The sequence below is a fragment of the Corythoichthys intestinalis genome, chromosome 5 (assembly GCF_030265065.1).
Source record: "Corythoichthys intestinalis isolate RoL2023-P3 chromosome 5, ASM3026506v1, whole genome shotgun sequence".
In the NCBI taxonomy this organism is placed as follows: domain Eukaryota; kingdom Metazoa; phylum Chordata; class Actinopteri; order Syngnathiformes; family Syngnathidae; genus Corythoichthys; species Corythoichthys intestinalis.
This window is the reverse complement of record NC_080399.1, coordinates 379983-401571: the sequence shown is the minus strand read 5'-3', so window position 1 is coordinate 401571 and position 21589 is coordinate 379983. Positions and strand designations below refer to the sequence as shown.

General features: G+C 47.5%; 2 protein-coding genes across 4 annotated transcripts in view; both read left to right on the top strand.

The window, feature by feature from the left end:
• Positions 1-671: 671 nt before the first annotated feature.
• LOC130916751 (transcription termination factor 1-like) lies at positions 672-11621 on the top strand. 3 transcript variants are annotated; one of them, XM_057837704.1, is made up of 12 exons: positions 672-745; positions 3793-4391; positions 4461-4585; positions 4641-4829; positions 7550-7735; positions 7825-7900; positions 9146-9270; positions 9334-9538; positions 10348-10434; positions 10509-10574; positions 10646-10731; positions 10796-11621. In XM_057837704.1, exons 2-12 carry the CDS (start codon positions 3844-3846, stop codon positions 11041-11043), a joined length of 1941 nt encoding a protein of 646 aa, XP_057693687.1. In that variant the 5' UTR covers positions 672-745; positions 3793-3843; the 3' UTR covers positions 11044-11621. The 3 variants fall into 3 exon arrangements, with proteins under 3 accessions (XP_057693687.1, XP_057693685.1, XP_057693688.1); XM_057837702.1 differs by lacking the exon at positions 672-745 and adding an exon at positions 978-1199 and having other exon boundaries at positions 10796-11619; XM_057837705.1 differs by lacking the exons at positions 672-745; positions 4641-4829 and adding an exon at positions 979-1199 and having other exon boundaries at positions 10796-11615.
• Positions 11622-13125: 1504 nt separating this feature from the next.
• LOC130915983 (zinc finger C3H1 domain-containing protein) overlaps positions 13126-21589 on the top strand; it is a 34090-nt gene continuing 25626 nt past the window's right edge. The window contains 7 exon segments of the mRNA XM_057836293.1: positions 13126-13728; positions 14360-14793; positions 15235-15702; positions 15774-15888; positions 18178-18338; positions 18399-18524; positions 18588-18850. Coding sequence (XP_057692276.1) covers positions 13212-13728; positions 14360-14793; positions 15235-15702; positions 15774-15888; positions 18178-18338; positions 18399-18524; positions 18588-18850 — 2084 coding nt within the window. The 5' untranslated portion in view covers positions 13126-13211.

The following is a 21589-nucleotide window of genomic DNA, read 5'->3' as shown; positions in this document are numbered from 1 at the left end:
GAGCTATCCAAGAATAGGTCCACTTCAGTGGGACACTGGCATGAATGTGAACTGACGTGAAGAAAAGAAATCTGTGAAATGAAATCGCTCTTCAGAATTTCATGAGTACGTTGGTTCGAGTCTTGGGGTAGTCTAGTATGCCTCAGGTAGATCGGTTCTTGGATATCTCAGATTTTTTTTCATTATTTTTTTTTTCCCAAATCACTTTAAGATGACAATATTTTGAGTCTAGTGGTGCTCCAGTGTCCCCCTAGATGTGGACCCATTTTTGTATAGCTGGATATTTGTATTTTTTTGATAAAGGGACTTGCACTTCAACATGTTTCTTTAGTAGTTTTTGAAAAAGGTTTTGAATCCAACATTGTATCACCTGAACCAAATGAACCAAATGAAAGTTAATAGAGATTTATTTTGCATTGATGAATGAATTAGGTGCATATTCGTAGCCCTCATTCAATAATCTTTTTGGTCTATCGTCCCCAGCAAAAATTGTAAAAGCAGGTTATGCTGTTATATCGTCCCTACCAATGTCGAGACCAAACCTGCGTGCGCCCATGTTCCAAATACTGTACAACGCTGGTTTGATTGGAGGTTGAAGTGAAGGGCGAGATGCACCTTCCGCACCAGTTAGGGGCGGTAATGCACCAAAAAGTCCCATTAGAAACAAGCAGTCCGAATTCGAGGAGGAAGCTATAGCGCATTGGGGTAAGTAACCGGCGGCCATCTTGCAACGGACATCACCTCAGTAAGTACTCTACTCAAATACTAGTGAAGTAATAACGTTCATATATCTATAATCAAAATAAAATAATACTAAAATGTTGACGGATTTACAAACGCTTTGTTGTGTGAAAAGAAAAAAAATGGCTGGGATTTATCCCGGATAAAGTTTGAATGAAATAAGCGTTTTATTGACGGATTTTATAACATCGCGAGGAAAAGAGAGCGTTTCAAAGTACGCTCCACTAACGTCGTCCCTGAGGCAAAATGGCCGACCGGAACGACGCCGGTCCAACTCGTTTCACAGCGCGCCTCACACATCTGGCCTTGTACATGTGAGATTGGTGTATCCCGCGATCTAACCGCACGAAATCACTCTATCCGGGCTGGAGGGAACGAGGAGAGTAGGACGCAAAAAAAATTGCTTCGAGTTATTTGAAGTCGGACAACGTAAAAGGTTCTTCGTCACGGGACTAAAGGTAGCCGTTTTATTCAACTAAAACGCATGGTCAGAGGCAAAAATTCCGTTTTCGGTGAACGCAATGACTTGTTTGAACTAAACCAAGCAAAACACAACAACAACAACAAAGGCGTTCCGTTCTATTCTATTCTGTTCCTTAGCACGCCCCTCCTATTCATCTCCAATTGCTATCAATGGCGCTAAAAGATGAGGGTTCACAGACAGTTGAAATGAATCACATGGCGACCACTTTCAACGGCAGATAGTTTGGCTCATTTACTGTCAACTTTCTGATGATTTTTAGGGCCATTCCCACGTCACCTGTTGTAACGCGTGGCAGGGCAGGATGAGTGCATAAAAGGGAAAAAAAGGGAGCAGACGTCCACTTATGCACTTTTCATAGACAAAAAGAAAGAAATCCAGCTCAACCACTCGTCATTTGGGAGTGCAACGGGCCATGCGCACATGATCACACTTGACTCCCCAAAAAGTAGGTAGCAACTGATGAAGAAAGTGAACATACAACATAAAGAGGCGCCACCGTATGTGGTGTAGTGACGGGATCTGTCGTTCACTTGAGTAAACGAATCCATTCCGGTTCGTTCAGTAAAACGATTCGTTCAAACGAATCGTTCAACGAATCGTTCGCCCCCCTCATCTCCCTCCCCACCCAAATGAATCGTTCGGTTAGTGAACGGGAAGTGACGTTGCCGAACGAATCACCAAAGACCGCTTCGCAGTATAACTGAACGGGAAGTGACATTGCTTGGTCCCTCCCTCTCTTGCACATTGACCACTCGTCGTAGTTTCAGAAATGAGTGACAGGCGATATCATTCTGCTCTCAGAGACAGCCTCGTCTCCCTCCCGCTGCTGCAAAAGCGAGGGAGAACTTCCGCGTCGTCTGTCCTAGTTCTATGGGCTCAAAGTCATGGCTCGTGCTTGCATTTCGAATTAGGACACGGTTAAACATTTTCCTTTTGAGGGGGAAGTCGGGGTTTGGGGTCGGGGGCGCACGGACTTTCTTTAGCATGATCTTGCTCACATATACAATGCTGCTGCTAACAGCCAACGCGGCATGCCTGCTGTCACGAAAATAAAAATAAATCGAAAGTTTCATTTCTAATTATGGAACGGCCAACACATCATATTAACCTCTCGCTCTGTTGTATTTTTGTTTTTTATTATTAAGATGATCGTTTTGAATTTTTGCACTGGTATTAATAAATAAAATAATCCGGTCAGCTCCCCTGTCGTCCCCGCATCTCAGATCGTCAAATGCTGACGAGAAATAATTGTTTGCTTTATGATTTCGCCTTTCTACTCTCATTAGTCTGTTAAGAAAAATGTAGACATATTGCGACAACTCCCGTGTCCGCGCGCTTTGTTTTTGGGGCGCTTGAGTAGCACATGATGGACGGATTGACATAATTTGTCAAACCAACCGACACCCTCTGACACGAAAAAAAAAAAAAAAAAACACTCGGAAAAAATTGACATGAATATACAGTTTCATTGCAAATCAGTATTATGGTGATCATACTAAATATTATTTTTTTTCTGTGCACATATGAGGTACATATCGCTGCCATGAAGCCTCCATATAGTGACAGTTCTCTGCCCGCTTCACTGCCGTCACGCGACCGCAGCTCAGGTTTTGCTTGCCTCGCAGCTACGCGTGTTTTAAATTACTGTAAATTTGATAGTATATCGTCATAGGCACAGTCCCGAGTCTGTTGAGAAAAGTAGAACACTAAACCATGCTCGCTAGATTTGTGTGGTGTTTTTGTCTTTTTGAGCAGCATTTGATAGGCTCCACGTTAACAAATATGTGACAAAGTCGTTTCCTTTCATTTTATGACTCGTTCACCGCATAGTCATTACTGGAAAGTCAAGTTAGCAGCAAGCTAGGTCAGGAACCGGAGGACCGAATCACTGAACGGGAAGTGACAAAACTCAGTCTTTCCCCCCTGCCTGCACGCTGGCTGCTTATTGGCCACACGTGGAAATGAGTGACATACGCCATGATTCTGTTTCCGCTCCCTCCCCTGCCCGCGATGAGGCTGGCGTCTGATTGGTCGTGTGCGATGTCAGAAGACGCTGCCGCTTGCTCAACGCCCTCCCACGCAGCGAACAAGCGCCACCAACTTCATAGAACGAATCAGTGCAGATGGTGATTAGTTCGGTCTCGTTCACCCAAACAATTCGTTCAAAAAGAACGAATCGTTCGCGACCGATACAACACTAATGTGGTGGATATCCTAAGGAACAAAGAGGATCACAGACGTGACCGTTACACTGTACATACATTTGGTGTTACTTCTTCACCATTTCCAAGGTCAAGACGAGTGACGAGAATCGGTGTCGTATTATTTCGAGTACGATATCGAGTTGAAAAGTTGAGCCGTCGTTTCAAGTGAGGTGTTTTGAAGCTGCCTATTTTCTCAATTACTATTTTGGAGAAAACAAATATATTGACTGTCGATGATGTGCACTCGGTGAAAGAGTCGCGACTGACTACAATTCTCTTCAATTTCTATTCGGAAGTCTCTTCCTCAATATGGCTGAAAATCAAAACGGCGTGCAGACTGACTGAGAACGATTGTCTTTGCAGAAAGAGGCCTGACGTCCAGAGGAAGAAAGCCACGCTTCCTGCCGGGCGAAAATGACAACGGGCCAGAGTGACCTTCTTTCTGTCGACCGGCACTCAAAGAAGGCGCGGCGAGCCGAAAAAAAGCAAAAGAAGACAAACGGAGACGACGGCCTATTACTTTCTGGTGGCGGCGAGCGCTCCGAAAAGAAGAAGAAGAAGAAAAGAGCGGAGGAGGAAAAGACGCTTCCTGCAGACGTACTAGGCGAGTACCCGACGGACGACCAGAACGACGGCTCACTTCTCTCTGCCGACGACCGCCAAAAGAAGAGGAAGAAGAAGAAGAAAAAAAGTCAAGATGACAACGTGGCCATGGCGTACGGTGATCGGCAGAAGAACCTTGATCCAGAAGACGTCCGTCCTCCTGCTCACCAGCACACGTCTAAGAAGAGGAAAAGAGAAGAAAAAGATGGCGAAATAGACAAGTACAAGGGAGATGACGGGGAGAAGCGGAAGAAAAAACCGAGGGAAGATGACGAGCGTCTTCCGGCCGACCGGCAGGAGAAGTGCGAAGACGAGGATGTCCTTCTTCCCGCCGGAGCGGCCGAGACGGCGGACGAGCGGTGGGTTTTCGCCGTGGGAAAATCGGGCCGCTCTTCTTTGACAAGTTAAGGCTTTTCCACGCTTTTCAGCTCATACTGGGATTTATTGGAGGAGATGGAAGAGTTCATCCCTAACATCAAAAAAATGGACATCAGTCGCATCAAAATGCACCTGCACTACGACCTGAAGCGCTTCCGACTCTTCAAACGGCAAGGTTTGTCGTTCGCTAGCGCGAGCTTTGCACATCATTTAAAAGCAACCTCCTACAGTATATGTCCGCGTGTGTGAAGCGGTGCCTTCCTTCCGATGCCTTCATGCTGGTGGCCAGGCCGTGAGCTCGGGCTCGCGGCCTAGCGGTTGGTGCCTCCACCTGCCGAGTGGAAGTGTCGTGTGCGCGCGGGTTCGCGTCCTGGCCCGGTCAGCGCGGACACACCGGTTCCATACAGTGCCTCACAAAAGTGAGTACACCCCTGGCATTTCTGCAGATATATCTTTTCATGGGACACCACTGACAAAATGACACAATGAAAAGTAGTCTGTGTGCAGCTTTTAGAGTTCATTTATTTTCCCCTCAAAATATAGCCATTAATATCTAGACCCCTGGCAACACAAGTGAGTATACCCCTTAGAAACTACGTGCATCCCTAAATATCCAAATGGAGTACTGCTTGCCATTTTCCCTGTAAAATGTCATGTGACTCGTTAGTGTTACTAGGTCCAGGTGTGCATAGGGAGCAGGTGTGTTCAAATTTGTAGTGCCGCTCTCACACTCTCTCATACTGGTCACTGAAAGTTCCAACATGGCACCACATGGCAAAGAACTTTCTGAGGATCTTAAAAGACGTATTGTTGCGCTACATGAAGATGGCCAAGGCTACAAGAAGATTGCCAACACCCTGAAACTGAGCTAAGATCATCCAAGCAGCTTCAAGCTTCAAGCATTGTTCTAACTAGCCCCTCCTTCACCTCGCTTTTTATTTGGGATGACCCTAACAACAGACGGGTGTCTTGCCCTAAAACTAAAAGGGAAAAGGGAAGCAAGCTGGCGACACCCCTTGTATTTCTTTGGCTATGCATGTGCATCTAGGGGTGGAATTATATACGTACGTGTGTGTCAGCACATTTGGGCAAAGCAAAGCTGCATCTTTGCCCCTGTCCTTGAAAAGGCAAGAAGGCCCCTTCAAGGCTTCTTCAAGACAAAACATTCCTTCTTTGTGACCAATAATAATATGCAAAAGCATTTCTTCATTGCAAGCAGCAATTGATTAGAGCAAATATATAATAACAACTTCATAAATATCTCATCAAATACCTTTCACGAAGCAATAGCATTTGGCAAGTAATAAAATGCAACAATATGATTTCCTAAATGACCCAGACAGTTTTAGTTTGTTGACCTGTGGAACCTAGGCCGGTTTATACCGGTCAGAATGACAGGACAGCCTTTTGCTGAAAATGAATAAATGGAAACCGGTAAGAGTAATGACACAAGTGCACATACCTCATGCGAATCCTTTAAGGTATCATAGAGTGTTGCCGCCACACGTCATTACGTGTCAGTAATGGACTATCTGGCAAAAAGTTGTCTTACACCACGTGGAATTGAACCCCTTCCCCCCTTTGTTTAAAGTCCCTGAAAGTTCAACACAAGAAAAGTGAGCCATTGCAACCTTGGAGGAGAAGATTGCTTTTTCCTTAGCGGCCGTAGTCATCCCCTTTTCAATATTCTTTTACTCGTGACTTCCAATTAGGCGGAATGAGAGCTGGAACCAATAGGCCGCAATAGGGGCCTCGGCCCCATACAACTACTTTTTACGGCTCAGGCAGCAGCTTTGACCAACACAAAAGCCAATTATTTGCTTGGAACTCCAGTAATCGCTACCAGTTTGTCGTCAACAATAATCTTCTTTTTCAACTTGATACACTCAGAACAGACCTCGGGTCGGTCGTCCGAAGAAGCGGAGTGTCGCATCCAAATGCTTTCTTTGAAAGGAGTGCTGTCAGCATTGCTGCAGCCATTGAAGAGGTGGGGGCGGGGGTCAGCCCGTAAGTGCTCAGACCAAGCCTGTTCTGAAGAAAGCCCGCAAACAGTTTGCTGAAGACATGCCAACAAAGCACACGGATTACTGGAACCGTGTCCTACGGTCTGACGAGACCAAGATGAATTTGTTTGCTTCCGACGGTCTCGAGCATGTGTGGCGGTGACCAGGTGAGGAGCACAAAGATAAGTGTGTCATGCCTACAGTCAAGCATGGTGGTGGGAATGTCATGGTCTGGGGCTGCGTGAGTGCCGCAGGTGTTGGAGAATTACATCCCATTGAGGGAAACGCGTACTGTGAAATACTGCAGCGCAGCGCGATCCCCTCCCTCCAGAAACCGGCTTGCAGGGCAGTGTTCCAGCATGACAATGACACCTCCAAGACGGCCACTGCTTTACTGAAGAGGCTGAGGGTAAAGGTGATGGACTGGCCAAGCATGTCTCCAAGACTTGGAGCAGTGGAAGAGCATTCCAGTGGCAACCTGTCAAGCTCCGGTCAACTCCACGGCACGCCCAGGAGAGTAAAGGCACTTCTGGCCACACAAAACAGTTTGACAGTTGACAACTTTCACTAAGGGGTGTACTCACTTTTGTTGCCAGGGGTTTAGATAGCTATATTTTGAAGGGGAAATAATTGAACTCTAAGCTGCACACAGACTTATTTTCGTTGTGTCATTTTGTCAGTCTTGTCCCGTGAAAAGATATATCTGCAGAAATGCCAGGGGTGGGTGTACTCACTTTTGTCATACACTGTATATGCCAATGACACCCATGAGGGTGGATTCCAGTGCCCGTGTGTGTGTCCGTACCAAGCAATTCTTCTCTTAGGAAGTGACCGAACAGGAAATGAGCTGATATCAAAAGTAAACAAGAAGCTACCTGATATCAACAGGAAGTAACGTTCACCGAGCCTAGAGAAAAGTAACTCGATATCAACAGGTAAGTAACTTGGTATTGCCTCCAAATCAAAAGGAGCCCTCAAAAGCAACAGGAAGTGAGCCGATACCAAACTACCGGCGCAATTTCTACAGAAATGGCATGTTCTAGAGAATATTGTCATTGCGGGGACGCCTGGCGCGGACGGGAACATTTGAAGCTCTGTAACTCTCTTTCCTCGCTAACGCCTTCCCGTCGTTCCAGGCCTATCCGTCCACCGGGGCCGCTTCACCCAAAAGGAGAACCAACAGATCCGGGACAACGTGGCCCGTTTCTTGGAGCTGACCGGCGTGGAGTCCGCCGAGCATCTCCTCTTCCCCGGACGCTTCAAGGAGCTGGAGGCCCACATCAGGAAGTTGAAGAGGCGGCACTGCTTCATGGAGGCCATCGGTGAGACCGCTGGCGTGCGTGCGTGCGCGGGCTACTCCCGCCGCGACCGCCGACTCACTTAACTGCTCGCGTCGTGTCGATGTGTACAGCCGAAGGAATTCCCAGGACGTGCCAGAAAGTTTTGACCCGGGCCCTCAAGATCGACCACATGAACCACCGGGGACAGTAAGAGACTCTCCTATTCTCGCCGTGCTAAGTCAAAATCAACAGGAAGTGCGCCTGAAATGGACAAAAAAACCACAGGAAGTGATGCGAAATCAACAGGAAGTGATGACAAATCAACAAGAAGTGACCCTGAAATGCCCCAAAAGTCAACAGGAAGTGATGCAAAATGAACTGGAAGTACGCCTGAAATGCCCCGAAATCAACAGGGAGTGAACCTAAAATACCCCCTAAAATTAACAGAAAGGGATGCGATATCAACCGGAAGTACGCCTGAAATGACCTGATATCAACAGGAAGTAATTCTGAAATGCCCCAAAATCAACAGGAAGTGATGCCATATCAACAGGAAGTACGCCTGAAATGGCCTGATCTCAACAGGAAGTGACCCTGAAATGCCCCAAAATCAACAGGAAGTGAACCTAAAATACCCCCTAAAATTAACAGAAAGGGATGCGATATCAACCGGAAGTACGCCTGAAATGACCTGATATCAACAGGAAGTGATGCGATATCAACAGGAAGTAATTCTGAAATGCCCCAAAATCAACAGGAAGTGATGCCTAATCAACAGGAAGTACGCCTGAAATGGCCTGATCTCAACAGGAAGTGACCCTGAAATGGCCCAAAATCAACAGGAAGTGAAGCGATAGCAACAGGAAGTAATTCTGAAATGCCCCAAAATCAACAGGAAGTGATGCCATATCAACAGGAAGTACGCCTGAAATGGCCTGATATCAACAGGAAGTGACCCTGAAATGCCCCAAAATCAACAGGAAGTGATGCAAAATCAACAGGAAGTACGCCTGATATGGCCCAAATTCAACAGGAAGGGAAGCGATATCAACAGGAAGTGATTCTGAAATGCCCCAAAATCAACAAGAAGTTATCAACAGGAGGTACACCTGAAATGGCCCGATATCAACAGGAAGTGACCATGAAATACCCCCAAAATCAACAGGAAGTGCTGAAATATCAACAGGAAGTGACCCCGAAATGCCCCCAAATCCACAGGAAGTGAAGCGATATCAACAGGAAAATGGTGTCAGATCAACAGGACGTTGCTACCATTGCAATTTCTCCAGAAATGGCCTTTTCTAGTTTCTTTCTCTTTGGTAAATCTGAGTAAAGTGTTGAAAAATATCAAATGTTTGCTCCATCGTATTGGATTGTGTTGTTGTTGGCGGCTAAGATCCATGTCCTAATAGGTGACAATTTCATGGACGGTCTGTTTTTCTTGGTCGGAAGGTTCTCGGAGGAGGAGCTGGCTCAACTGGTCAAGTTGCAGAAGCTCCATGGCAACCACTGGCGCACCATCGCCAAAAAGATGGATCGCAGCGCCTTCGCCTTACAGAAACGCTTCGTCAACATCGGTCAGTGTCAGTCGGGATGGTCGGCGGGGTCTCTGCTCTCACGTGACGCCGCTTTGTGTCCAGCGTCCGGGCGAGGCGCTTGGACGTCGGAGGAGGAGGACCGCCTGAAGGAGGCCGTCCGAGCCCACCTGGAGGCGGCGGCGGCGGGAAGCCCCTCCCCTTCCGAGGGCGGCCTCCCGGAGCTCCGCCGGCTCTGCGCCGGTTTGCCCTGGACCGAGATCAGCCGCCGCGTGGCCACCCGCAGTTGGACTCAGTGTCGGATCAAGTGGTCGGTGCCGCTCTCGTCTCGTTTGCCCGCTGCTCTTGTCTTTAGGGGCGGGAAGGGAACCCCGCCTCCCCGTACCTCCCCGTACCTCCCCGTACCCCTTTTAATATGTCATTTCTAGAATTGTTGAATTGAATTGGACTGTGTACCTCCAAATCAGATGCAGTTGACAGCTCCATGCACTGTGAGGCGCTAAAATGCCAGATACAATTAGAAGAAATGAGTTGAATTTCAAGACCTACAAGTGGAACTGTTCCATCCGATCAAAACGGCAAATTTGGTGAAAAGTAGCCAAGGTTAATGCCTTTTTCTGCTACAGTCTGGAGGAATTCCTTGGAGACCGTGCCCAATTTCCAGACGGCCGTAATACAAAGTCAATTCGGTGGTGTATGAACAATAATGTAGCTTTTGAAAATCATCTCAAGATCAAATTGTGACTTATGGGCTTTAAAGAGGGAAAAACAAACTAAAGCTCTCAATAGAAATGTCACTGACCAGCCGTCAAAAATCAATTGGGCTAGCTAACGCCACTGTTAAAAAGGTAAATGAACACATGGCATTTTCTAGTCTCTTTTTGGTGTCTTGTGTTCAAATCTGAAATGTGAAAAAGTTTAAAAGATCCAGTCACAAAAAAGGAAAAACTGCAAACAAGTTTGAGCAGAAATGGCAATAACTAGTCTTTTTTTTTTTTTTCTTTTGCTATAGTATTTAACGGATTGGCTGCCATTGACTCGTAATTCGTTGTCGACGCGCTCTCCCTTGGAGCGATGCTGTCCGAATGTTGTTTGAGGTCAACTTGACGTCTCTTTCAGGTTCAGCATCCTGAAACGTGGACTGGCGCCCAAAAACAGTAGGAATAAACTCCGAGTACTCGAGACCAGAATCAGTCTGATCAAAACGTAGGACCCCGTTGCCGTGGTGACCCACCTAAATCATGTCTGTTATTTCATTTTTTTCCCCCTCCTTTCCCTAGGTTGTACGCTTCAAACGTGGAGGAAGCGAGAGACGTCGATTGGGAGATGGTGGCTTCCACGGTGGGGTGAGTGGAAAGTCGTCGTCGTCGTCGTCAGTCAGAGCGAAAGTCCTGATCCGCCGGTCCGCCGTTTTCAGCGGCGTGACTCCGCTTCAAGTTCAGAAGCTCTTCCGAACCCTCAAAGTATGCTACGTCCCCGACTGGTCGCAACGTAGCTACGGAGGTGGGTAAAGCCAAAGGCCCCGCGGCGCGGCGCGCCGTCAGTGGCTGATGCCGATCTTTCGCAGAGATCATCGACTTCCTACGGGAGCACGTGAAGCCGCGGCTCAGGGAGGAGCGGCGCCGCTACCGCCGACGAAGGGGGCGCGTCGAGGAAGAACGGCCGGCGTCGCCCGACGCCGCCCTCTCGGCCATCTTCGCGTCCGAAGACGGCGAATTTGCAGAAGTGGACAACACCCGGACCGGAGGGCGGCGGCGGGCCGGGTCAGCGGGTGGGACGGAGCCGTGGATGGCAGAGAATGAGTTGAAACAGTGAAACAAACGCTAGCCAAAAACGGACCTTTAAATGGGAACTAAAGAGAAAATAAAATGGCTTCTTTTGGTTTGATTTATTGACTCGGAATCTTTGGATTCTTTCACTTTCAGGCAGCCGGGCTCAAAATAAGCAGAAGCTTGAAGCGGGCATTTTGGAACAAGGGCAGAGTTAAAAAGGTCCACTTTTCTGAATAGAATGAACATTTGCCACCAAGATGGAAAACGGGACAAATGTCTGCCGAGTACGGTTCGTAAAGTCAGATGTTTTAGCAATAAAGTTTGTCGAAAGGTCGAGGAAACGCCGAGAGGATGTCTCGCGTTATTCACCGGCCCGTAGATTCCACATATTTGACTAGAGGGCTCAAAGGCGGCGGCGGCGGCCATTGTTTTGCGTGAAATATCTAGGAAATGTCATTAAAAATAAATGAAAAATGGTGTTCCAAATGTGTCTTCCACATGTTAAATAACGAGTGCAATCATTTAGCATTTTTTGACATGCAGGTCCCTATTTCATAGCACCTTTAAGGAATGATCATTTTTAAATATGAATCGACGTGCGAATAAATCAATACTTTCAAAACAAGCATAAAACAGTGTCTTCCCACATGAATAAATTGTGATCATGAGATGACATTCTAAACATTGCCATACAGTCCCTGACAAAAGTCTTGTCGCTTATCCATTTTGTAGAAAGAATTGCTAATAACCTGACTTTTAATGATTCAGTTGGTTGGCTCATATGAAAGCTAAGACCATCCCAAATGATGTACAAAAAATCGATTTGTTTGACTGAAAAAAGATTGATCATTTAATGAAGACATAAAGGTCCAATTTTGGCAAGACTAAAGTTTTGTCGCCTAGAGAAAGTCGTGTGAAAATTGTACTTTAAATACAAAAATATGTTACATAACATAAGCGAATGAAGTAGTGGTGCTGTGAGATCCAAATGGAATGTTTTGTATGACTCCATGGGCTTCGGCAAGGATTCATACAATTTATTGATGAAGTCATCAGGAACATCAACGAAAGGAGTCAGTCTTGCATGCATCCCAGAGTTCATCACCATTCTTGGGTTTCATTGCCTTTTAGCTGTCTCTTACATTCCTAACCATAAAAAGGGACAAATTCTGCAGCAGGATGGTGCTCCATCTCATACTTCCATTCTACCTTAAAATTAGTTACCAAAGAAGATCAAGATCCTCCAGGACTGGCCAGCCCAGTCACCAGACATGAACATCATTGAGCATGTCTGGGGTAGGATGAAAGATGAAGCGTGGAAGACGAAACCCAAGAATGTTAATGAACTGTGGGAAGCATGCAAGACTGCTTTCTTTGATGTTCCTGATGACTTCATCAATAATTTGTATGAATCCTTGGCGAAGCCCATGGAAGTCATACAAAATATTCCATTTGGATCTCACAGCACCACTAATTCATTTGCTTATGTTATGTAACATAGTTTTGTATTTGAAGTCCATTTTTTGTTCAATTTTCATACTACTTTCTCTAGGCGACAAAACTTTTGTCTTGCCAAAATTGGACCTTTATGTCTTCATTAAATGATCAATCTTTTTTTTCAGTGAAGCAAATAAATTTTTGTACATTAAACATCATTTGGGAGGGTCTTAGCTTTCATTTGAGCCATTTCTTAAACCAATTAAATTATTAAAAGTCAGGTTATTAGCAATTGTTTCTACAAAATGGATAAGTGAGAAGACTTTTGTCGGGGATTGTAGAAAACTTGCCATAGGTCAACAGATGCATTTTAGCAATTATGCTAACTGGCATACAGTATACATATATTGACGATTTGACTGATGTATTGATCAATGTGCATGGTCGTAACCCAATAAAGAAATCGTGTTTTTTTTTTTTTTTTTTTTACATGACTTAGAATGGATTGGGCGTCTAGCGCCGTCCATGGCAGATAAAGACTTAAATAAGTGCCCTGTAAGGGAAAAAAAAAAGTGGCAGTGAAGGTATGTCAAATGGCCCCGACGCAATATGGCTGGCGAGTGAGGACTCACCCCCCCTTTGACTCACAGAGCGTCTGAGACATCTAGCCTTACATATACATGACATGACAGGACTGCAGGCAGCACAGTAGTAGCAGTTAGCAGAAGCAGGCACGATGTCGCCGAGCAGATAAGGAAACTCGCCGCTGTCGACATGGACGTGGAGTCGGCGCTTCGGCTTCCGACGGACGACGACGTCGTCGAGCTGGAAGACGGAGAAATCTGCGACGACGACAGCGAGGAGGCCGTCGTCGTCGCCCAGCGGAAGGAGAGCGACCGGAGCAGGCCCGGCGGCGGCGGCGGCGGCGGCAGCAGCAGCAGCTCATACGCGGGCCCCCGGCCGCAAGACTTTGGCCACCCGATGGCCTACGCCAACCACAGGCAGCAGTGCGGACCGGAGCGACCTCCACACGTTCCCGAACCGCCTGTGTCGCCGTCGTCTTTGCCTCTGTTGCCGTCACCCGGGCTCGCGCTTCCTCCTCCTCCTCCGCGCGGACCCAGCTTCTGGGAGCGGAGCCACGGCGCCCTATGGAGGTTCAGACACCGGAGCGGCCCCAACGGAGGACGGGGCGCCTGGAACCGAGGAGGCTGGACCGGCGCCAGACCATTCGTGCCTCGTTACGGGCCCGGAGAGCACGGTCACAAGCAAAAGGAGGCTCCTTTCGCCAATCGTATCCTTTTGCGTTGCGCAGAAATCCAGAAGAACCTTGCCGGATTTGTTGTCTTTTGCTACTGGTCTGCCAGGAAATGATCTGCCCTAAACCAGTAGCAAAACAAACTCGTCGCAACCCTGCTGCCCTGTTAAAGAAATCAAATATACTGTACTTGAAGCAGCAAAAGCGTTCCCAAAACACAAGAAATCCAGAATCTAGCTGGATTTCTATCCAGAATCTAGCTGGATTTCTTGGGAGGAGCAGTGAAAAATAAATTATTCCGAAACAAAAGTAGTTATCCGCAACATGGAAGTATTTGCACAACACAAGAAATCCAGAATCTAGCTGGATTTCTTGTGTTTTGTGACCGGTCTGCCAAGAAATCCAGCATAAACGCATCAAATCCAGAAGAAAGCCGCCGGCCGGATTTTGGCGCTGGCCTCGCGCATATGCCGGATTTTTTAGCGGGGCAGGTAGTCGGAGGCCTGAGAATATTCTCCGACCGGAAAGGTCAATTTGCCCGAGAAAGACTGTCCGATGGCTAGACCGCTTATCGGCGCGTACGGGCCATCCGTCCGCGTCTCTCGCTCGGAATCCGGTCGGGCAGTTTTGTTCACGTGGGTCGCGTGTCCTTGACGGGCTTCCGCAGAGAGGTCGCTGGGAAGGAACCCGGCGAGAAGAGCGCCGCCGGGCTCGGACAAGAGCGACGGCGCCGAGTCCTTCGAAGACCTTCTGGCCAAGTACAAGGAGATCCAGCGGGAGCTGGAGTCCATCCGCAAGGAGGAGAGCATGGCGCTGGAGGCCGAGGGGCCGGGCCCGGAGCCGGAGCGGTCCGCCGCGCCGCCGGATACGGCGGCGGCCCCCCCACCAGAGACGCAGAAAACTTTCCAGGCGTTCAACATCAAGCCTCTGCGCCTTAAACTCCCCGCGCCGGCCGGTCTGGACGCCGAAGAGGGGGGCCGGCGGCGGGACGACGGTCAACCCGCGGTCCCCGAACCGGTCCGGGAAGTGGAGGACGAGGGCAAAACCCCCGGCGGGGAGTCGTCCGCCTCCAGCGACGACGTCTTCATCTGCCTGGACGAGGTAGGGCGTCGTCTCCGGGCCTTCCCGGACGACGGCGTTTCTCCCGTTTCTTTCCGTGCCGTCCGGGCTTCACTCATTGGCTGTCGTTGACGCCGATAGATGTCCAATGACCGACAGCCAATGAGTTAAAAAATGAAATTGGTCTTGTCTCTGGCCAAAATGCCGCCACGTTGTTCATTCACGGCCAAACCTCCCGCTTCAAATGGATCGGACGTCTGCTCGTGACAAATTCATTTCCACCTTTCATCGCCCTATCCAAAATGGCTGCTCTGAGGCCACGTTTCCATTGTAGTCGATGCGTAGACATTCAAATGAAGTCATAACTAGAGCCAGAAGCAACAGGAAATAAGCCCCTATAGTAAATCCTTTGGGAGCGGGAGGTTTCGGCGGCGAATGAACAAACCGCTGCCGTAGGTGTAAAGTTGACCGGCCCTTTTTCAGCTGGGGGGTCAGGTGGAGGAGGAGGACCTGTCGGAACTGCAGTTGCGTCTGCTGGCGCTGCAGTCGGCCAGCCGCAAGTGGCAGCAGAAGGAGCGGCAGGTGATGAAGAAGAGCAGAGAACCCGGGACGGGCGCCCGGGACCGGAGGCGCGAGCGGGCCCCCAGGCTGCCCGACAAAGGAGCCCCGGAGACGGGAGGCCGGACGCCGCCGGCGGACAAGTGCGCAGGTGAGGTTACCCTCGCCCGGCCGCCGCGGGGCCCGGTCTGATTCCGGGGATTCTCGTTAGGGCCGGCGACCGGCAAGCAGCGGCCGCGGCAGCGGCCTCGCACGTGTAAACCGGCGCGCCAGCGGGACCGGGACGAGCGTCGTAAACGGGAGGAGGAAATCCGCAAGATCCGCGACCTGTCCAACCAGGACGAGCAGTACAAGCGCTTCATGAAGCTGGTGGGCGGCAAGCCTCACGCCAAGGTCTGTGTCGCTCGCTCGCGGCTTAGAAAGCCCGCCCGTTCTTAGCCGCGTCTCTGTCCCGCCCGTAACAGCCCAGGGACGGAGAAGCCCGCAAGTCGGCCGGAAGCGACGCGGCGGGAAACCTCTACCAGTACGACAACTACGAGCAGGTCGCCATGGACACGGACAGCGAGCCCGGTTCGCCAGGTCTGCCTTTTGTTTTTCCCTAAACTGAATCAACTCATTGTACTACTTCGCAAAAGTAAAAGCAGATTTTCTGGAGTCCTGAAATTTCAGAATATTTTATTGTTATTTTTGCCCATTTTTTTCGCCATCCATTTAGAAAGCCAGGTAGTCCCCGGTTTACGACGTACAGTACCATACTTACTTGATTTCAACTCTATGACGCCAGTCTCGTTCGCCATTTTGTCTCCAGTTGTTTTAAAATGGGTTTTATGTCCTTAAACAGTACCTTATTGTATCTCACAGTGCCTTTTTTTGTACTCTAATAACGTATAATACGTGCTTTTGGATTGTTACTTTGAGGTTTAGGGGGTATTTCAGGCTACTTAAAGGGTTCAATCCAACTTGAGTGGAAATTTGGGTGACGTCGCCAACCTAGGAGCGGAACTCGTCCGTAACCCGGGGAGGTCACTTCTTGTTGATTTGGGGGCATTTTCGGAGTAATTATATGAAAAACGAATATTCACATTAGACCAAAAGGTTGGAGAAATGATGATTTGGACAACTGCGAGGTCAACAATGACGATGAATGAACAATCAAAATAGCGGTCGACTTAAACTGACAATCCGTTAAGAGTATGGATTAGTTCATGGGTTGATTAGTTAGTTCAAACGATCGAGTCATAATAAATGGTGTTTTCGCTTGCGATAATATTTCTTCATTTCAAAAGAGCATTAAATGCGAATGAAATCCCTGCGTGTTTTCTTCAAATGATGCCGAATTGCATGTTGATGAAAAAATGAAAATATCTGAGCTTGGGCTCAAATGGTATAAAAAAATAAATGATGAGGATCAAAGTGCAACAATTGGCTAGCTTGCATAGCTAAAGGCCACTAGCTTAAAGCAGTGCTCTCCAAAATATTCCACGTAGGGCCGCAGTGGGTGCAGGATTTCACTCCAACAAACAAGACCACACCTTTTCACCAATCTGGTGTCTCACAAGTGTAATCGGTTGATTTCAGTCAGCTGCTGCTTGTTTTAGTTAGTTTTAGCCACATTGGTTCAAAGGTCTGAGCTGAATCAGTATGAAGAAAAACCAGGACCCACAGCGGCCCTCGAGGACACCCCTGGCTTAAAGGCTATCAAATGCAAACATTTTTTAACACGTATTCCCACAAAAAAACTGCTAGTTGAATTAGTTGAACAGTGCAACTCTTAAGCGTTCAGAAACACTCAAAGAAATGAATGAAAAAACATTAAATGTTGATTTTATAGAGCAAGTGCAGGGAAATGTAGTATATGGAATCACTCCATTCTGAGGAAAAAAAAATGGAATCATGAGAAACAAACAAAGAAATAGTCATCAAAACACATCTCTAGTATTTAGTAGCACCGCCTCTGGCTTTGATGACAGTTTGCAGTCTCTGAGGCATGGACTTGATTGATGAGTATTCTTCATCATTTTGGTGCCAACTCTCTTTCATTGCAGTTGCCAGATCATCCTTGCTGTGAAGCATTTTTTCCCCTCCAATTTCCACCACAGGTTTTCAAAAGGGTTGAGATCTGGGCTATTTACAGGCCATGACATTGACCGGATGAGGAATGCTTCAACCGTTTTAGCTCTATGGCATGATGCATTGTCATCTTGGAAAATCCCCAAACATATTTTTCATTGAAGGGATAAGAAAGCTGTCTAAAATCTCAATGCAAACTTGTGCATTTATTGAAGATTTAACAGCAGCGCCTTTTGCTGACATGCAGCCCCATATCATCAAGGACCGAGGGAATTTGGATGTTTTCTTCAGGCAGTCATCTTTGTAAATCTCTCTGGAACAGCACCAAAGAAAAGTTGCAGCATCATCACCAATGCAGATTCTTGACTCTTACTGACCACCACAATGTTTCCGAATGCTAAAAAGTTGCACTTTTGAACTCATTCATGATTTATTAAGCTTTTTATCCGAGTTTGTTCTACACGACGAAATGAATGAGTGAGTGCTCATCCCAGACTGGCGATTCCATACTTTTTGCTAGGGGTTGTACAAGCAGCAAAATTTAATAAGAGACTTTTTTTTTTTTCCCTAATCAAATTACTGGAGTGAATCGATTGATCGTTGCAGCATTAATTAAGAGTCGACCAGTTCTTTCATTGCGGCGGCCTTCATTTCACCGGCATCGACGTCCGAGCCTTTCTGACCGGGAGGGTCGGCGTTGATCCGACGACACTGGCGGAAAGGCTTAAAACGGCCGTTCCGGGCGAAAGGAAAAGCCCAAAGTCTGACCGATTTCTCATCTCTGCGTTCGACGCTCAGGACGTCCTCCCTTCCCCGCGGAAGACGCGCCGCCCCTCCCGGCCGACGAGCCGCCCCCCCCTCCCGAGCCGCCGTTCGCCGACGAGGAAGAAGAGGAGGAGATGCTACTCCGAGAGACCTGTCTGATGTCCATGGCCAGCAAGCGCGCCGTCGGCGTCGAGGTTGGCCCGCTCGCCCCGCGGCTCGCGCGGCGGTCGGGTGACGTCTCCTTTTCCCGTCAGCGAGAGCCGTCGCGACCCCCCTCCCCGAGCGCGGAGATCCCCGAGCGGCCCGGCCGCGGGAACCTCGGCGACGCCGCGCCGCGCTTGAACAAGTTCGCCCGAGGAGCTTCCAGAGCGCCGCTGGTGGTAAGTCGATGACCGGCGGCGGCGGTGACGACGACGACCGTCATCTGTCGCCCGTGCGTTTAGCTGCCGCGCCACAAGTCGGTGGTGGTGTCTCTGAACGAGTCGGACGACAGCGATTCGGATCCGGACGTGGTGGTGGCGGCGGCGGCGGCGGGCGTGCTGGGCGGTCTGGAGTTTATGATCAAAGAGGCGAGAAGGACGGCCGAGGTCAACGCCGTCAAGTCCAAAGGCGCGTCGGAAAAGGAGAACGATCCGCTTCGGACGCCCGAAGCCTTGCCCGAGGCCAAGAAGGCGGAGTACCGCTTCCTCAGGGACGAGCTGGCCAGGTAAGATGTGGCGTGATGGTCAAAGGGTAGCAAGCGCACTCCAGATCAGGGCTGTCCAAACAGAAAAAATCGATAGATTCAAGATGGCAGCAAAAGCTAGCACTTAGCTACCTAGCAGCCGCCATTCATTTGCACAGCACATGCCAAAATTGAACAGGAAGTGACCCCAAAATGCCAGTGAAGGATGGGTAGCCGTAGCCATCCTAGGCACCCCACAATTCAATTCGATTACGATTCAGGGTGCTACGATCCCATTATTAAACGCTGTTTCGCCGATGATCGCGGTTATTGTGAAAATCACGATTATCAATGCATCGTACATTACTACTTAATACAGTAGCCAAACAAATTTATCTCCATTATTTATTTAAAATCTCCTAATGATTCAACAGGAACGATGGAAACATGCCCATACAACAAAAAGCTGCCCTTAAGCTGCTTTTTTTGAATTTATTTTTTACAAAAACATGGACCATTTTAAAGGCAGTACTTATTTCTCTCAATAATACAATAACATTTACAGAGGTGGAATGAATCGCACATTTTCTGGAAAGAAAGTGTCTTCAGAAATAAGACTTCTTTTAACCAATATACTTTGTTTTCACAGAATTCAGTACTACTTTGCATGTTTGTAGTGTAACCGCTATACTTAATCGTGGCTTTACACGTTCTGCGTATGAAATACACGTTAGTGAATGAGCTCATTAGCTTAGCGCTCGGCGCTAACGATTACCATCTCAAAAACAACAACAATAACAGTACAAGAGGGTTCGTGTACTCACCTCTTTTCGATGCACAAGGGTCTAAGCAACACACTCGGGACATTTTTCAATTGAAATGCCTTAAAACTACTGCTGGACACCTAAATGACAAGGCGCAACAAACTATCTCTCTTCCCCTCTTGCTCTAAAAAAAATAACTTGCGCGACCACCTGGTTGCGCTTCTGTCCCTGCCTCATACAAATTTATTTTCCAGTCTTTGAAAAAGGAGTAAGTCTCTCTCAGTAACCGGCAGCATCCATCATAACGTGCGTGCGCCTGTTAACGGTGCCCGGCGGCAGACGTGTCTTGAATTTCGTTCTTCTACGAGCGGCTGCCATAAAGTATTGAGGGGAAAAAACATCGTTTTTGAACCTTTATGAATCGTAATCGAATCGTCACGTGTCGACTCGCAATGCATGTAATAATCGATTTTTTTGGAACTCCTCTAGGTAGCAGGCGGGGTACGCCCTCAACTAGGGATCGCACATTTTTGTGCCCGATTCTGAGAATTTGCTGATACAGAGTCCTGATCCAATACTGGAAAAAAAGTTCTAAACATTTAGACAGTACTCCGTCTTCCGCTTTTTCCAGGAGTGTGGCGCATTACATATATTATGCTATGTAGATATAAAACTTCAAATTGTTATTATTAGGGCCCGAGCACTAAGCGTGCGAAGGCCCTATTGTTTTGCAAAGGATTATTATTATTATTATTATTATTATTATTATTATTATTCTTCTTTTTTCAGGGCAAATGAAAATGGCCAATTTGGAGGCCTGAACATGCACGAAAAGTCACCAAAATTTGCACAAACGTGCGGCTTTGCGTAAATTTCGATAATCTTGTGTCGTTTTGAAAAAATGTCAAAAAATGGCTCAGTGGCGCCCCCTTGACCCTTAAAATTTTCAAAAAGGCCTCTCCTCTCAGGTTTTCAACGTAGAGCAATGAAATTTGGGGAGTAGATACCTTATGCCTAACTGTTCAAAAAAGCCTCTTGCACCCATATTCCAAATCCAACAGGAAATCGGATATTTTGGATCAAATGTGAAATTTTTATCGGTTCACAGTTTGAGTTTACATTTGGAGGCCTGAACATGCACGAAAACTCACCAAAATTTGCACATACATGCAAATTTGCGTAAATTTTGATAATCTACAAAAAAATTTAACAAAATGGCTCAGTGGCGCCCCCTTGAAATTTTCAAAAAGGCCTTTCCTATTAGGTTTTTTCAACGTAGAACGATGAAATTTGGCAAGTCGATACATTGTGCAAAACTGCTCCAAAAAGTCTCTTGCACCCATATTCCAAACCCAACAGGAAGCCGGAAATTTTGGATCAAATGTGAAATTTTATCGATTTACATTTGAGACCTTGTCGCTGAAGAAAATAGTTGGATAGTCTTCAAAATTGGTCAGACTATTCAGGAGACATATGAGATCTTAAGTTTTCAAAATGGTGAGTTTTCACTCAAGGGTCTGACCTGGGCGTGGTCCCAAAGTCGGCCATTTTTGGGCAAAATACCAAATTCAGAAAATGATTAAAAACTCCGTGATACAACGTTCAATCTTTTTCATTTCTAGCATGTATATGAGATATCCCAGCCTGAACACGACTGCATTGAAATATTACCCATTAGGCCTGGCGCCCCCTAGTGGGAACAGGAAATGGCCTTCTTTACGAGACAGGCTCCTCCTCCAAGGGAAAAAAATCTATTGACCTCAAACCTGTTTCAGGGGAGCCTCAAGACATGTGTTCAGGTCCCTGATGAAAAATATTGAGGTTTCGTTGAAGCGGAGAGGTCCAAACTGGAAGTGAAAATGACCGTCAACAATTTGTCTCGCCAAAAATTTTGAACAGTCATAACTCGGCAGATATGCAACATATCTGCGCCAAACTTTCCGTGTTTGTTGAGAGTCATACCCTGAAGGTTCTTGTAGGGGTCATTTGCATCAACTCTACAGTGCCAACTAGTGGC

Bases quoted from the DNA above. Each gene is read 5' to 3' on its own strand.
- LOC130916751 (XM_057837704.1), top strand. From the start codon at position 3,844: ATGACAACGGGCCAGAGTGACCTTCTTTCTGTCGACCGGCACTCAAAG. The intron at 4,586-4,640 runs GTTTGTCGTTCG...AACCTCCTACAG, and splicing joins CCGACTCTTCAAACGGCAAG to TATATGTCCGCGTGTGTGAA. The intron at 7,736-7,824 runs GTGAGACCGCTG...CGATGTGTACAG, and splicing joins CTGCTTCATGGAGGCCATCG to CCGAAGGAATTCCCAGGACG.